At 46.0% G+C, this 15,651-nt stretch overlaps 2 protein-coding genes across 2 annotated transcripts; both read right to left on the bottom strand.

The window, feature by feature from the left end:
• Positions 1–16: 16 nt before the first annotated feature.
• LOC135828563 (uncharacterized) lies at positions 17–12,525 on the bottom strand. Its single transcript, XM_065341002.1, has 9 exons — positions 12,170–12,525; positions 9,539–10,446; positions 9,027–9,152; positions 5,116–5,764; positions 4,510–4,695; positions 3,080–3,100; positions 2,798–2,881; positions 2,118–2,170; positions 17–1,045 (listed from the first exon to the last, which is right to left on the bottom strand). Exons 2-9 carry the CDS (start codon positions 9,556–9,558, stop codon positions 928–930), a joined length of 1,257 nt encoding a protein of 418 aa, XP_065197074.1. The 5' UTR covers positions 9,559–10,446; positions 12,170–12,525; the 3' UTR covers positions 17–927.
• Positions 12,526–13,612: 1,087 nt separating this feature from the next.
• LOC135828573 (uncharacterized) lies at positions 13,613–14,634 on the bottom strand. The gene is made up of 3 exons (XM_065341012.1): positions 14,502–14,634; positions 14,081–14,349; positions 13,613–13,849 (listed from the first exon to the last, which is right to left on the bottom strand). The coding sequence occupies exons 1-3, from the start codon at positions 14,502–14,504 to the stop codon at positions 13,696–13,698; spliced, it is 426 nt and encodes a 141-aa protein (XP_065197084.1). The 5' UTR covers positions 14,505–14,634; the 3' UTR covers positions 13,613–13,695.
• Positions 14,635–15,651: the final 1,017 nt, after the last annotated feature.

Here is a 15,651-nt window from a genome sequence, read left to right as displayed (position 1 = left end):
CAGGGGAAAACAGATTTGTACCAAATTGCAAAGTAGCAATGAATACAGACAGAGACTGTGCATGTTGAGTAAAGACAAAGATACCAGCACTGCAGGCCAGGAAGGGCTAATGAAGGGTAGATGATCATGGTAGATACATGGATACAGCACTGAAAAGCATCCAGTATAGGATACAGCAGAGAGAAGAAAATTAATTAGAAAAACAAAACAAAAACGGACCAGTTCATGCACAGTGAACTAGCGGGCATTTCATGAAGGGCACATTCAAACACACAGAGAGGGGGTGGGGGGGGGGGGGGGGGCAACACGAGTGGTTCCTCGAGGGAGAGGAAGACAGAGGTGGGGAGAGAGCGAGAGGGAGAAAAGCAACACGAACGGTTACTCCACTAACGTGTGACTTCAATACGCCGTTCAAGACTCAAGCAAAGTCAAATACAAGTGGCTGCAATAAAAAAGGGGCAATATAAACAAATAAAACGCTATAATACAGTATGTATAAGAGCAAAGGAGCTCTGTCGAGATTCCTAGCAAAGGAGCTCTGTCGAGATTCCTAGCAAAGGAGCTCTGTCGAGATTCCTAGCAAAGGAGCTCTGTCGAGATTCCTAACAAAGGAGCTCTGTCGAGATTCCTAACTAAGGAGCTCTGTCGAGATTCCTAGCAAAGGAGCTGTGTCGAGATTCCTTACAACGTAGTAGTCTCATTACGTTGTTGCATGTACCGAAGGCAGCACACCCGACGCCAACACCTAGTGGTATGGTGCTATGCAAGCGGTACGCCACAGGACGTAAGACAAGTGGACGCACCCTCCTGTTTCCCAACTGGTCGCTCAGTGTGTGAGCGTGGCATGCAGATGCTGGTGTTAGCGTACGATGACAGAGGAACGTCTTCAGTAGGTGTAGACACAAACAAATTTCCGCTAGGGTTTTCTCATGCCGGCACATTGGCCTTGGTGAAGGTTTCAAACTCATCCACATATCGATCACTGATGTCTCGAATACAGCCCCTCACAGCTGCCTGAAGGCCACTCTGCAATGACTTGTCTTGTCTGAACAGCAACAGAGACAGAACAAAGTACAACAGTAATAAAGATTGTGTCAAGTAATTGAAGGGCCATGACAGCTGTACCATATTTTGTATGCTCTACACAAGTGGAGAAAGCACTCAGATACGGGTACATAAACTTTGCCATGGTTTGTGCAAGCGACAGCCTTTTCTTTTTTTGTTTGTTTCTTTTGACACGGGACGGGGTTTACATGAAGAGCTCAGCCAATCCCATATTCAGGGAATATAATTTATAGTCATCCGCAAGAGAACCACTGGAAATAGATACATTGGGTTTCAATTGAAGTGGGAGTCGTAAAATACATGTACACCCCTTTGGCTTGGTGATGCTGCGCTTTCGGAGAGCAGAAGGATCTGTTGCATTTTTTTTGTGACGAGAGGTCAGGTGCAGGGTTCTCCTCCGATGATGCTCAGTCTTGACATGTGTATACCGGGATGTACTGAGCAATCATGATTTGCAGAGTGAATTTAGTAGTCACAATGAAAGTCTCTGACATGTGGGTACATGTACACTCTGACGCAATCACAATCCCATTAATTTTAGTAAAGTGAGTTTAGTAATCGCAATGAACACAGGAACATGGGGACAGCTGCTGGGTGTAGCGTAATGATACTCATAACTGTACATAGCTTTCTCTCTGTCTCTCTCTTGAATTCATAACTGTGCGTGAGAGCTGCTTTCACACCTCTGCATGAACTCTGCAGTGCTGCTTTCACACGTCTGTATGAACCCCGCATGAATGCACCCCTTTGTACCCACGCACGCGCCATACTTTCCATCCTTCCATACACGGACGAGTACTTGGGGACTCGGGCATACATGTATGTGGCTTGTGGTAGCTCTACTCACTTCACTTCTTTGTTCGGACCATTCTACTAGCTGTTCTGTTGTTTGTCTTGTAAATAAAGATGTTGGTAAACCCTAGCTCAGGAGTTTACTACACTGGGGACTTCGTAAGACTTAGGCTTCATTGCATTCAAAATTGTGGGAAGAGTCCTATTATAAATGTAAAATGGCTCACAAGGAAGTGTCCTCTGAAAAACTTTGCACTCACCCAATTAGCAGATTCGTCACCGATACTATGGTGGAGACGTCAGCATTGAACTCCTGCACGAACAGCATGAAAGGGAACAATTTAAAGAAACTATACCGCAGCCAGACAAAGTGAACAGAGCCAGAGCCACAACACAGAGAGGCACACGAGGCTACTGTGGAAGAGCTCGCCACCTGATTGAAACTACTGACATAGCATTGCGCACAGTTAGGATATGGAAACGGATTATGCGAAGAAGCAGGGATCACATCTTGAAAGAGTACTACTCAATCAATACCAAGAGTACATAACCCCCCAGAGTGTGCAACTCCCACATACCCTGCTGTCCCGACAGAATTTCAAGTTGACGCCATTATTTATGACGCAATGCTCCTTGCACCAGTGATTTACAACATGTGTACAGGTGTCAACGCATCACACGTTTTTCTTTGCAATAATTTGTACAGGATCGATCGGCTTTGGTCAACCACAGGTTCCGGATTCGTCTGATAATCCGTGTACAGTGCGCATTGCATCATCAAAATGAGGTCAACTTGAAATTCTGTCGGGACAGCACCCATAGTGGAGTTGCACACTCTGGGGGGTTATGTACTCTTGTCAATACCAAAAGCACAGAAGCGCAGTGGAGCATATTGTGGAACTGCTTCGAAGCATTGCAGCTAAAGAGGGCAATTTCTTACCTGTTCCAGACCTTCCCGCTTCGCGTCAAGAAGCTTCTGCGTTACTGTAGGGAAGTTCCCACTGGGCATGGGTAATTCCAATACCTTGGAGCAGGAAAACAAAAGGTGCAATGCACATACACACACACACACCCGCGAACACACAGTACATATCAATTACACCAGGACACAAACCATGAGCCATTGACAGTTCCATGAACATACAGCTACATGACCACACGATGCCAACACAATCATTCACAGAGGCAGATGCACGTGCACAGTACACGACAAGTCTCTTACCATCTCCTCTGGTGAAATTTCCTATTGGCAAACGAACAAAAGAAGCAAAGCAAAGGAGCAGAAACGTAAGATTAAAGCCCAGCCACGATCACTGTGAATTGGAATGGAATGGGGCAATGCCAGTGCATAAAATCTATGACTTTTGGACAATCGTTAAATTTGCGACTCGTTATAATAACATGTCTTACAGTATGCGGGAGGGCGCTGCGCAGCCTTAGACCTGCGGGCACTGGTCTGCGAAGTGCTGCAAGGCGCGAACTTGACTCACGCTATCGGATTTCATTGAGCAGCACTGTACATGTACATGTACATGTACAGTAAATAGTGGATATAACGTGCCCCTTTGATTTTCGATGATTTATCACTATATCCGGTGCATCACTATAGCCGATTTGCATGTATGACTGACACATGGCACATGACTATGCATGAAATGATGCGTACACGCTGGAAAATGCATGAAAAGCAGCCAAGTGTACATGTGGCTGCTTACAGCATACAGGGAAGAATTTTTCTCTCAATCACGTCTGCTGCCAGATGCATCCAGGCAACACTGGATCAGTTTTGGAAGAAATGAACTAAATTTGAAGAACAATTGTTTTGTGATCATCACTCTTGATCAGTATATACGATATTTTCCTGTGCATTTGATATGGTTTGCTTCCTGAAGCCCATCACAATAAGCGATATATCGGTATAGCCGATAATAGTGTGTATAGTGATATTATTTTTAGCTGTATTTTTGTGATTTGATTTTGGCGAGTTCGATCATTATAGCCGGTATATCGTTACACCCGGTCACTTTATAAACGATACTCACTGTACATCGGTTGTGATTTCTCGTGTCTGACAAGAAGTGTGACTTTCCATGCAGTGCATTTATCAGTAGGGAGGTTTAGTCCCATGTAATTCGTGTGTACTTGACGCGTGTGTATCACGTGATACTCAGTGACCCACGTACAGACGTTTTCTGATTCCCAACATAACGTGTATGGAGGATCACCCACGTTCCGCCAGAACGCGGGGGAAAATCAGAATAGAGCGCATTGTGCAAGCTGTGGGGGTACTCAGCTAAAGAAGTTTCCGAAGCACAAAATCAAAATATTCTATGAGCTTCGAAGCTTCGTCTGTTTTTTCAAGTTTGGGCCTTCCTCTTCAGGCTTTTGTTTGTTCCTTGTGACTAAAAGCAACATTGCAAACGTGCATGAGCTTTACGCGTACCACCCATGTTCCCGTATCCGTTACGTGGGACTAAACCTCCCTAGTGACTGACTGATGTGACGAGAACAATGGATCTATGGTAGTACTGTATTAGTAAAAACAGGATAAGTGCATCCAGCCTCATGGCACAACACACCACTGCTAGTTTAGCATCGATGGCAGTGACTGTTGCCACTGGGCTGCAGCAACTGACAGAACTACCAACACACCTGCTGTGGCTCAGCGAGAGCCTCTTCCTCAGCGTATTCATCTACGTTGTATGCTTCACTCGGCACTACGATGTCGGCCGCTTCGGACTTGGTATGACGATGTTTGCGGTGCTTGCGGTTGCGGCGCCTCCTGCCACTGTCCGACTCGCTATCATCAGCGTGCTGATGACGGGAGCGGTGACGATCCTGCGATCAGATACAAAAATGCAAAAAAATGCAAAAAATGAAAATCATTAGTAGCACCCTGTAATAATCATTAGTAGTTCATTACAGAAAATACTCCTGGTATTCGCATGTATCATTTCAAATTCCACAGTAGATGTGTGCAACGGCAATGCAGAGCCACCATCAGCGAGAATACATGTAGTGCAACAGTGAAAAGACGAAGAAAAGAAGAAGAAAAAGCAAAAAAAACAACAGTCGGTCAGACAGCACAGTTGACAAAGGACCGCATTTATCAAAGCTGCCACAAGCCACTAGAAACAGTGGTGTCATCACAAACAACAGCAATAATGAAGTAAAGAGCAGGAAAACCAAGTAGTAGGATCTGAAAACCCAAGATAAACGACCACACGATCGTTACTGTCCGCAAATAAATCTGCTTACATTATCATCATCTGTAGCCACAGCTTGGTCAAGAACATGGTCTGGTGTTGGCGATCGTTGTACAGGGGAACGGCTCCTTGACCTAGACATTGAGCGCCAGGAGCTCTTACGTTTCCGCCGGGGCGAAAGGGAGTGCGAGTAGCGGCTTCTGGAAGGGGATCTTGATCTGGAAGCATAATCACGCGAGCTAGACCTGCGATACTCCCGCGAGCTGGAGCGGCGGTTATAGTCGTCATCTGGAGACCGTGATCGAGAGCGCGAGGCAGATCGGTCGTTGTTTCTTGACGAGTAGGAATCGCCCGTTTCTCCTTTATACCCACTCTGCCGTTTTTCTTTCTCCGCCAATCGTTGCTCAATGAACCGTGCTGCGGCGTTAGGTGACATCCCTCGCATCCGTTCACCCTGTAAGTCTCCAAAGCTCCGGCCGCGACGGTTCATACCACCCGCCTGCTGCTGGTGATTCCATTGTCCCTGGTTTCCGCCACCGAAACCCCGATTGCCTGGGAACCGTCCACCACGGCCTCCGCCACCTCGGCCTCCGCGGAAGCCATTGTTGAATTGCCCACGGCCACCAGGACCCGCAGGAGCATTGCGACTCTTGAAGAACGTAACCGACGTATGGCAGCCATGGATTTTGTAATTGCCAAATCTACAGGTGAAAGAAAAGTTCATAAAGATAAAAGATTGTAAGTTGTACCACAGAACTCCATTTTCGCTTACTACCGGTACAATCATCACACAATATCATAGCTTGTTAATTCAGCAAAGACAGTAGCCATCAGGGTTGCTACAGGGAAACTTCACACGAAAATAGACACCCCTAGCAAAAAAAAAGAAGTTATGTTGTAACAGTATTACCGTAAGGGGAAAAAACCGAGATTTGGGTTTGACCTTTAGCAAGATGCACACCAGGGAGTCTTAAAATATTTTACAACTCCCTGATGCACACTAATTTTAGTACGCTGTTGCCATGAGAATAGAGAGGTTCCGCACTACGTAAAGTTGAGCAACTTTACGTCAGTGGGCGGGAAAAACCCGTGAATTCGCGAGTTTGCACGCAGCCTGCCCCAGGCCCAGCACCTGCCAGGTCATTCCCGATGCACTCCACTTACGGAAAGTTGTCTACGGAGAGTACGTAGATAGGGCTCTGATAACGTAGCTGGTCCGTAAGTGGATTGGGGTACAAATTTATGACTCTCTCCCCAGGTCGATCTGGTCGTACACTGTCGCGTTCGGAGTTGCCAAGGGCAGCTATGTGATTTGAAAACTCCGTATGGCGGAACCCAGATGCGCATGCAGTTTACCGTATTTTCCGGGGTATAAGCCGCACCGGGGTATAAGCCGCACCGGGGTATAAGCCGCACCCCCCTTTTTGAGGCAAAATATTGACTAAAAGTTGGTATTCGGAGTATAAGCCGCACCCACAAACCAAGATTTTTCACACTCATTGACAAATGGCCTTTCTACAAATTTATTATGGTTATGGAGCTAAATACCATGTTAGATCAGATTATGAAGTGTTAGTGCACCACAGGTTGCTGCAGAGATGTTGGTGTATTGCTGTGTTGACTACAGATCACTCCATGTCATCTGCACTATCTTCAGTCTCGCTGCCACTGATGTTGATCAGCAACACAGGCGCGAAGCTGAGTCGAATGACATGTCACATGACGTCAGCATGCATACTGTGTATGCTAAGCATTCATTCGCGCAAGCATATTCGGTGTATAAGCCGCAGGGGCGATTTTGGTCCGATTTTTAGCGAAAAAAAGTGCGGCTTATACCCCGGAAAATACGGTACGTAAGACTTTCCGTAGATCGACTACGTTTTTTTCTAACGTAATTACGTTATGCGGAACCTCTCTAATAGCTTTTATTTCGCGCGGTACAACCATTTATGGCGCCATGTACTTGATACAAGGTGAAATGGGTACGCACTACGCAAAATTTGGCCAAAAATTGTACCGCTTGTCACAACAATAAATCAGCCCCGTAACATGTTTACGCTGCAGCTTCAACGCTATATGAGTGATCAAGGTAAGAGAACCGTAAAAAAAATAGCGTTGCCGTTGTTTGCAAAGGGTGTCTAATGAAAGCTCCAGAATCCAAAGAGTTTTTGAAGCAGAGTTGAATGGTCCTGGTCCGAGGTGGCTGTGAAGAATCAGTCTGGAGCCTATTTGATCCAGGAACAATGTCTCGCGGTGTCGCAGGTCAAGATCACTCAACTCAGTAACCCCAGGACTACATGTGTATGTTTTTTTTTTTTTTAAGATGCCGCGGGAGATCCACACATTTGAGCTGAGGAGATACTAGTCAAGTGTGCCGCATACACCATGCACAGTTGTCTTCGGAGCTCATTGTGTAGGCGCTAAGTTAGCATGCAATGTTTGTGAAAGTTTGTGAAAGTTTGAAACGGTGAAACGTTTGAACACCAGAATGAGGCGCACTTCACATGTGAGTTCGATTGGGAGTTGAAGTACCGTTCGGCGTTGCCCCCCCCCCCCCCCCCCCTTAATTTCCGCCCCTGTTGAATTTCTATCTGTGAAGCGACTCGAGCGTACAGTCAACTTCGCGAAAAACGACTGCGGATATAACGACAATTCGCGAATAACGACAGAATTTCCATTCCCAGAGCAAAGTCCATTCTAACTGTATACATATAATAAGACTTCGGGTATAGCGACACTTCGCAAATAAGGACACTTTTCTGATGCCCCGCCGAGTGTCGTTATATGCAAAGTTGACTGTGTAATTATGTCAAAATACGGTGTTGAACCAACGCATGCGCTGCTGTGCACAATACATGCCAGTGCAGGTATGCACATGGATAAAATGAGCACAATCCAGCATGGCAACAGTGTCTGCTCTAGGATTGTAGGACAGCCAGGTGCACGTGTACCTGGCGCAACCGTTTCAACCGGGTTGGAGCCGGGTACACATGTACTTGGTGCTGTCTTACCAGCTGAGTCACATGCTCTGGTTGCTTGGTTAATTTTAATTCGGACAATAAACGGGAACTACGCCCAATGATATAAAGGCGAATGGATAAGCCGCATTTAGAAAAGAGAGGACAGGAATTAGAAAATTACGAAAGAAGAAGAAGTATCTGACACATACAAGCCATGTAGTCAGTCCTTTCAAAGTGTGAAAGTGTAAAGTACCAGCCGGGTCACAGGTGACCCGGTACTATATTTTCAACCAGGTCCAAGCGCCGCCCAACCGGGTGGATTACCCGGCTCACCCGGCGCTGGAGCAGACACTGAGCACGTCTGATCTTTTGCTCTACGGAATTGCGTATGAAAATAACGTAGGAACTGCACGTAATTTTCATACGTAAAAATCAGCGCTGTTGTGTTTCGCTCTACGTGATTTCTCCACGACTACCAATCATGCCTTGTTGCTTTGGAGACTGCATGTGCCCACCGCATACACCACAAACCGAAACCGCGCTTTCCATTTTGTTTTCCACGTGGTATGTACCTTGCATTTCACACGGCTTGAACGTTGCCATGGATAAATCTGGAAAGCGCGAAAAATATTTCAAAAAGTCCTACGGAGGACCCAACGTAGGAAAGAGCTTTCCTACGGAAATCCGTAGAGAGATTTACGTATGAAAGCTGCCCTTGCTCTCCAGCGTGTACGACATACGGATTTTCACACGTAATTACGTGGAGCGAAACCTCCCTAATATTAAATGGAGACTCCCAATATGAAACATGTATTCCAGTCAAAACATGTTTTGGCGCTGAGCCGATTTTTGTCATGTGTGTGCGTGCGTGTGTTCTGCGGGAGAAACAAGTTTTCTTTGAAAAGGTGGAGTTCCTTGACTGATTGCGCAGCACGTACATGTATAAACAAATCGTGTGATCTGGACAAGAAGAAGAAGAAAGGGATGTGACTCTTAGGCTTACTGTTCAACTGCCTGACGAGAGTGGCCGGGGCTGGAAAACTCCAGTGTCACAAATGTTTTCTCATTGCTGTAAGATCTCGAACTTGTCACAATTCGACAGTGCCCGATTCGATCATGAAAGAAGGATCTACATCAGTAAACACACATACAAACACATGGCAAGGACGGGTTCATGAAAGCCACCGGGACAAAGAGTAAAGAAAACGTCCTCTGCTCCAGAGAACTCATGACGGCCCCTAAACGGCTGGAATTGTGCGGAGTGGCAACGACCAAAGATCACAAGTTGATAGCAGTGTAGGATGGCATTGAGCATGTTCCACAGGTTTAGACTTTGAAATGGAAATCAGCAGCAGCTGGTTAGCAGCAAAGCAATTCCGCAAATGACACCCGATATGAACGTCACATATCGCAGGTGCCAAATGCCACATGTTTGACAGACACTACCGAGAGCTAATAGGTTGTGACCATACTCTTCCAACAGGCACCACACATGCAGTCACCTCCTTTACTTACCCAAAGAATCGCTTATACATGGCAAGCGTTAGTTATCGTATTATATAGATTGTGAATATGCAGAGGCGTTCGGGATACATTGGTTTCTCCTCTTCTTTTTTCTTATATCAGAATGTACATATACCCATTGCCTACAGCTCCAACATCACATAAAGGAGTGTTCAACTTCAGGTGTTACCAACACATTTTCCGGCATTAGCGACGCACAAGATGTCCATTATAATTTTACGCGAAAGGCAGTGAGCACATCGGCTAAAATTGAGCCACGTTCAGCCGGGCACGCAGATGATTTTGCAGATGAGGTGACGGGGGAGTCCCCTGGGCCCATGCACATGGCATGCGCTTTGCTATTTATTTAAATTGGAATTACTCCGGGGGATCAGTGGGACGCCGTGGGGTTCCGTCTTCCTTGGCATTACGTTGCACCTGGTTGTACAAGTACCTTTCATTCCGGTCCACCGATTGCAAAACAATTGTTTGGGCGGCATTCGTTGCCAACATGACTGAGCAAGTTCATTCAAGCATTCATAGAAAGTTGGGGATCACGGGAGAGAAAGCACGTAAAGTAAGGCTGGCAGTGTAGGGCCGACTGCAACATTGGTTCTGAATAGCCATGCGAGGCATTATTCACAGTGTACAAGTAGTTGATCATTGTTCTTCTAGTTTGACGAAGACCTTGATTGACCCAGACTGTGTAGGGCCATGGTGGGCATATGTAACTGCTGCTCTGCAGTTCTTCTTACAAGTTGAGACATAGCCAATGTATGATGATTGCATTACTGCACAGTGCATTGTACTGTATTGTGTTGTATCAAAGCAGCACACTGCATCATATTGTATCACTGGAGTGTACAGCAGAACTGCATCATACTGTATTGTACGGCGTTACTACATAACTGCGGCCACATCTGAGGACAGAAAGCAGGAGAAATGGTTCAGAACGGAGAAATTCCCCGACAGCACAGTGCGACACACAATGCAAGCGTACTCCAAAAAAATCCACACAAGGGGAAACAAAGACACACTGACATCCTATACATGTATTTTGGCATGGCGGTTTTGAATATAGGATTACACGGCCGCGTGCATAATCACACATTTGGCCTTTTCCCGCGTAATTTGCGTAGCTCTGCAGAATGGGCGCTTATTGAAATCACCGGGCACATTTTCAGCAGGGATTTCACCAGTCACTTCACATGATTATCGCATACTTAGTACTTTCCGGAGTGCGGCCAGATCTGCTAGCGTTCCCACGGCAACAGTGCCTGGCTGCGTGTAGTCACACTACAGAATATACAGGGTTATAGCCAGAACAAAAAGTGAAGGGGGGGGGGGGACATCGGACCCAAAATGTTGTGATTTTTACCGCCATTTTGTGTTGTGCTACTACATATGTAAGTTACCATGCATATAAAAAGGTAGCGCTCGCACTCTGATGGGTGGCGCATTCATTTAGAAAACGGGGGCAGTCAACAGTGAAGGAGAGCGCAGCGCCCCAATATTTCGCTTTGGCGAGAACCCTGATATACACATGCATATCTCTCCCCTTGTACTTCTCGAAATGAGGCATATTCTGACCGGAGACACTATGTTTTTGGGTGGATTCGGTCTGCATGACCTGAGTCCTCCAAAAGCCAGCACAGGCCCAGGCTTATTGACATGTCCTGCTAACCCAGGCGTGCTACTTAGATACTGTATAGCAGGAAATTTTCGGACGGAATTTATTTTCGTACGATTTCGTACACGCCCTCTTTTGTACTAAAATTAATTCCGTACTAAAATTTGTTCCTGTGAAGTTATGTACACTATACATGCGTACCGCAAGCAAACAAGTGCATTTAGCATGCACCATTGGACGAAAATAAAATCCGTACGAAATGTCGAAATTCGGCTTTGTCCGAAAACATTTCCGTCCGAAAATTTCCTGCTATACAGTAATGCAGAAATTTAGTAGCTCCACAATCTCGGTTGACGCTGCAATGGCAAATCCTCTGGCATGATACCTCGTGACCAAGATTGCATTCGTCCCCGCTATCTCAACCCCTCTTCCTCTGGTAAAGGAGGTTCCAGAGTTGGAAGAGAGGACTTGTGACGAGCTTGACCATTCCGGATTCCATTTCTGCTATTGGCGCCTGCACTTCTTATTTCAGAAGGAAGTTGGTGCATCAGAGTATGAAATCGCTTACAAGCACTGACCACCCGTACACCACTGATACACAAGTGCCAGTGAAAGCAGGAAAGTTATTCTCCCAGGCGACATTCGACATTATCTTGTGGCAAACATTCAACTGCCTGTATAGAATTCGTGATATCTCCACATGGCGCTTGTGACGTTGTGTAGATTTGTATTTTCACAGGCAATGGAATAGCAGAGAAATGCTGCCGCAAATGGACATTCAAATAAAATTATCATTCAGCCACGAATAGTTCTGAGTACCTTTTTCCAAGCAACCACCTGCACACATTGGAAGGCACTGAGAAACGCTTAGCAGCATCTTTCGAGCTATATTTTACAAGAAATGACGGAGACTCCCTCGATTTAGGCTACGGCCTGCGGAGAATCCATAAAATACAAAGACAAACCAAAAGGCTGCCAAGTCGCACACACGTGGCCATATTTCCAGTACTCACCGAATTCCATCAGGTCTGCAGTGGTCCTCGTCTCCATTCACCACAACAAATACTCCCATTCCGGGCGCTGGTTCGGGCGAGGACGCCATGGCTAGTGCCTCACTCCTTCTCAAGTTCCCAAACCACAAAGGTACCTCGTTTCGGAAGTGACCAGGAGTTGACAGAGTGGGACTGGATCGGGGTGTTGAAAAGCACACTTCGCCGAAACTAATATTATGCGGGCAAACTATTCCAATCGTCCTACACACCCACAGCGTAAAGTTGGGGAGAATTCTGCAAAATGGCATCAACCAACTGCATATCCTACAAACTACTTGACGACTGCAACACTCAACGCAACAGAACTGCATGAAATCAGTCTCTTGTAAAACAGTTGTAGACAAACAGCTGCAAACTACAATGTCACTGACCACCGTCTGCTGTCTGGTCTGCCCCCACAGCGCGCTTGCAGCTAGCATGCATGCAGTACTCGTACACCCGAGCCAGTACGGCAGTAGTCTACGCGGTACAGGCCGGCCGCGACTCCGCAAACGGGCAAATTTCTACGTTTTCGAGAATTATTTGCATAAAACCCGCGATATCGATCCACGAATGTGCAAGAAAAGAGTACAATAATGATGTTGAAAAATAGTGAGTAATGTACTACAAAGTCGTACCTGATCATGAGTTTGTACGACGAATGTGTGTACATGACTGTACTTCCATGTTGGATAAAGCTGTAGGTCTACGAAAGCTTTTCTATGTGGACAGCATGAACGCCCACCGCCTGTATAACAGTAGTGTAGCCTGGACTAAGTCTAAAACTGTACTACTTGCAATATGCATCTAACATCTCCCACACGGAGCCTGATTGGGGCTGTGATAGATCAAAAAAGGAGGTCGTCTGCGGTATCAGGAAACAGTGAAACTGGAACTTCAAGCTGAATCTGCATAATGCAGCATTACGTTGACAAGCGCATGAGGGCAGGCAAGGGCAATGATTTGCCCATGGCAATCTAAGAAATAAGAAGTCCCAAGATCATACGAACCCTGGATTCATCATTCTCCCTTCGGTGGACGCATCAAATCAATGAAGACCCGTTCTAGAAAGTCTGGTTCAACACAATTACTGTAGTGGACTGTGAATACATTATACCTATCCAATGTGTACAGCAGCAAACAATGGCCGGATGCCCATGCGGATGTACAGCCAGTGGAGACTTGGCTCACACGGAAACCGAGTGTGTGGACACTCCGACATTCACAAACAATAAATTACTGGACAAATGTGTGATGTCTTGAAAATGCCAGACCGCAGACAAACAAGATACAATTTATATGTACATGCAGTGATGACCACGTCCCTTCCCCAAAGCATGCATTCAAACCACAAAGATGCGTTGCCTGCAAGCAACATTACAAACGAGATCAGACACTCGAGACGACAAGAGAACCATTGGACCATTGGATTTAAATATTTTGTGTTCTATGCAGGTTTTGCAAGTTTATAGTAAGAATAAGAGTCTGTAATAGTTGTGGTATGCTGGTTACCGGTCGCACTTTGCGAGAATGTCTCCTACTTCGAGCTCATCGGGGCCGGTGGCCTGGTACTCGACCTGAACACCGCTGAGTTCCTTCTTCAGGGCGTCCTTGGAGGAAGCGTACAACATCTTCTCCTTGATCTTGGCGCTGTCGGGTGCCCTGCAGCACAAATGGCAAACAGAACAAGAAAAAGACTGGTCAGGAAATGGAATAACATTGCCAAAAAGAACGAATTATTGGTTTCCACTTCGGCGATCATTTGTTAGGAAAGAGTACTAAAAAAACAATACAAAATATACAAACAACCGGGGTATATAATGCAGGACATTTAAAGAGGCAAGCAGCCAATTCGAATCATTACGCTCCTTTGCGAAAGTACTAAAGACGTACCAGCAGAAGAAGACGAGCTTGTCCTTCTCGATTCCCTCGCTGTTCTTGAAGTTCAAGTCGAAGAAAGCATATCGGCAGTTGTTGATGAAGTTGGCCTTAAGCATGGAGGCGAAGTCGTCGAAGCCCTTTGACTTGTCAGCCTCCTTCTGTTCAACAATGATCTCCTTCAAGTCATCACTGAGCTTGAGAAGGTAGTAACGGACCTTCTTGCCCAGCTTGATGTCATTCCAAGCGGCCTTGACCTCGTCGGAAACTGCTACACCGGATGCCTGCACGAAGACAGGGCATACAGACAAGCCAAACACACTTACACTGCCGTCCAAGGCCGATTATACGCCATCTCCATCATCACAGCCATCATCCATAGGCAAACTACTAAAATCTAGGTAGCTTTGTCGGAAAGACTGGAAGTGAAACTCACCATGATGAATGCTTTCTCAACTTGGATGGTAACTGCTTCTTCCTGCGACCTGACAACCTAATCCGCTTCTGCGCAATGCACCTAATGAACAGGTGTTCCAGCTGTGATTGTCTAGGGAAATGACCATTGGCCCATACCCCCCTCGCGAGTCAATTGAACTCCCGTACCGTACGTCTGGGCTCGTGTTCAGTTCGATTCACTACCTCGAGGAGACACGTGGGCAGTTTTGGTTCCTTTGGGCGCGACTTCCTATCAACAAAGTCCTGTTTCCGAGAATTATGTGGCTGGGGAAACCGCCATTGCACACCTCTCCGCGCCCTTCTGCTGTTTCCATTTGTCGTGATTGGTCTAAAATGTGTAGATAGAGTTGGAATTTAGAATGATATTGGCGAGATCTTGTACTGTTTGTTGTTGATAGATGACAAGAAATCCTCCATCCGTCACAACCACCCTTCACGATTCCTGTATCTGTGGTAGTTTCTACATCATAGGTAGCTCAACGATTCACTGCCGTTTGCTTCCCGGCAAGCGATTGCAGAGTGGCACAAAGAGAACAAATTGTTGTTGGCTTCTTCTTGTACTTGTAGTAGTACCAAGGCGAGAGTACTCTACAACTTTTTGATCCCCTTAGTACAGTGTATGTACGTGTGCACTTTGGACTCTGCTATAAAGAGACAAATCGGCTTCGTTTTCGTGGTGGAGCAATTATTTTCTTTACCAATCGATCAGTACGACATGCATATCGCGCATGGTGTCCGAAACGGAACTTGCCAGAATCCCGATAGGCTCGAACTGGCCGTCGTAGATCTACAAGGGGATCCGGAAATGCGATCCTACCTTCATCAAGAGTAACGCCCCAGATCCGTTTTGTCAAAGTACGAGTAGATCTACCAGACTTCTAATTTATTGTACTGTATTTGTAGTGCTAGTGGGATGCACAAGTCCAGAAGTATCGATGTTGAAAAGAGTACACTTCATTCAGCCTATAATTTTAAAAAGAATATTGAGAAGTTAGTTGTTGAATGACGCCATAAATGAAATACATGTATGCATGGAGTGATGTAGTATGTAGCGCTAGCGTTGGTTAATTCACATCCAATTATTTTCGAAGCCGCAGGTAGGGACCGCGTACCGGCGGATTCTGCTCGAA

The sequence above is a fragment of the Sycon ciliatum genome, chromosome 1 (genome assembly GCF_964019385.1).
Source record: "Sycon ciliatum chromosome 1, ocSycCili1.1, whole genome shotgun sequence".
NCBI classification, from domain to species: Eukaryota; Metazoa; Porifera; class Calcarea; order Leucosolenida; family Sycettidae; genus Sycon; species Sycon ciliatum.
Note: the sequence above shows the minus strand (reverse complement) of the source record. Positions and strands in the feature narration are given on the sequence as shown.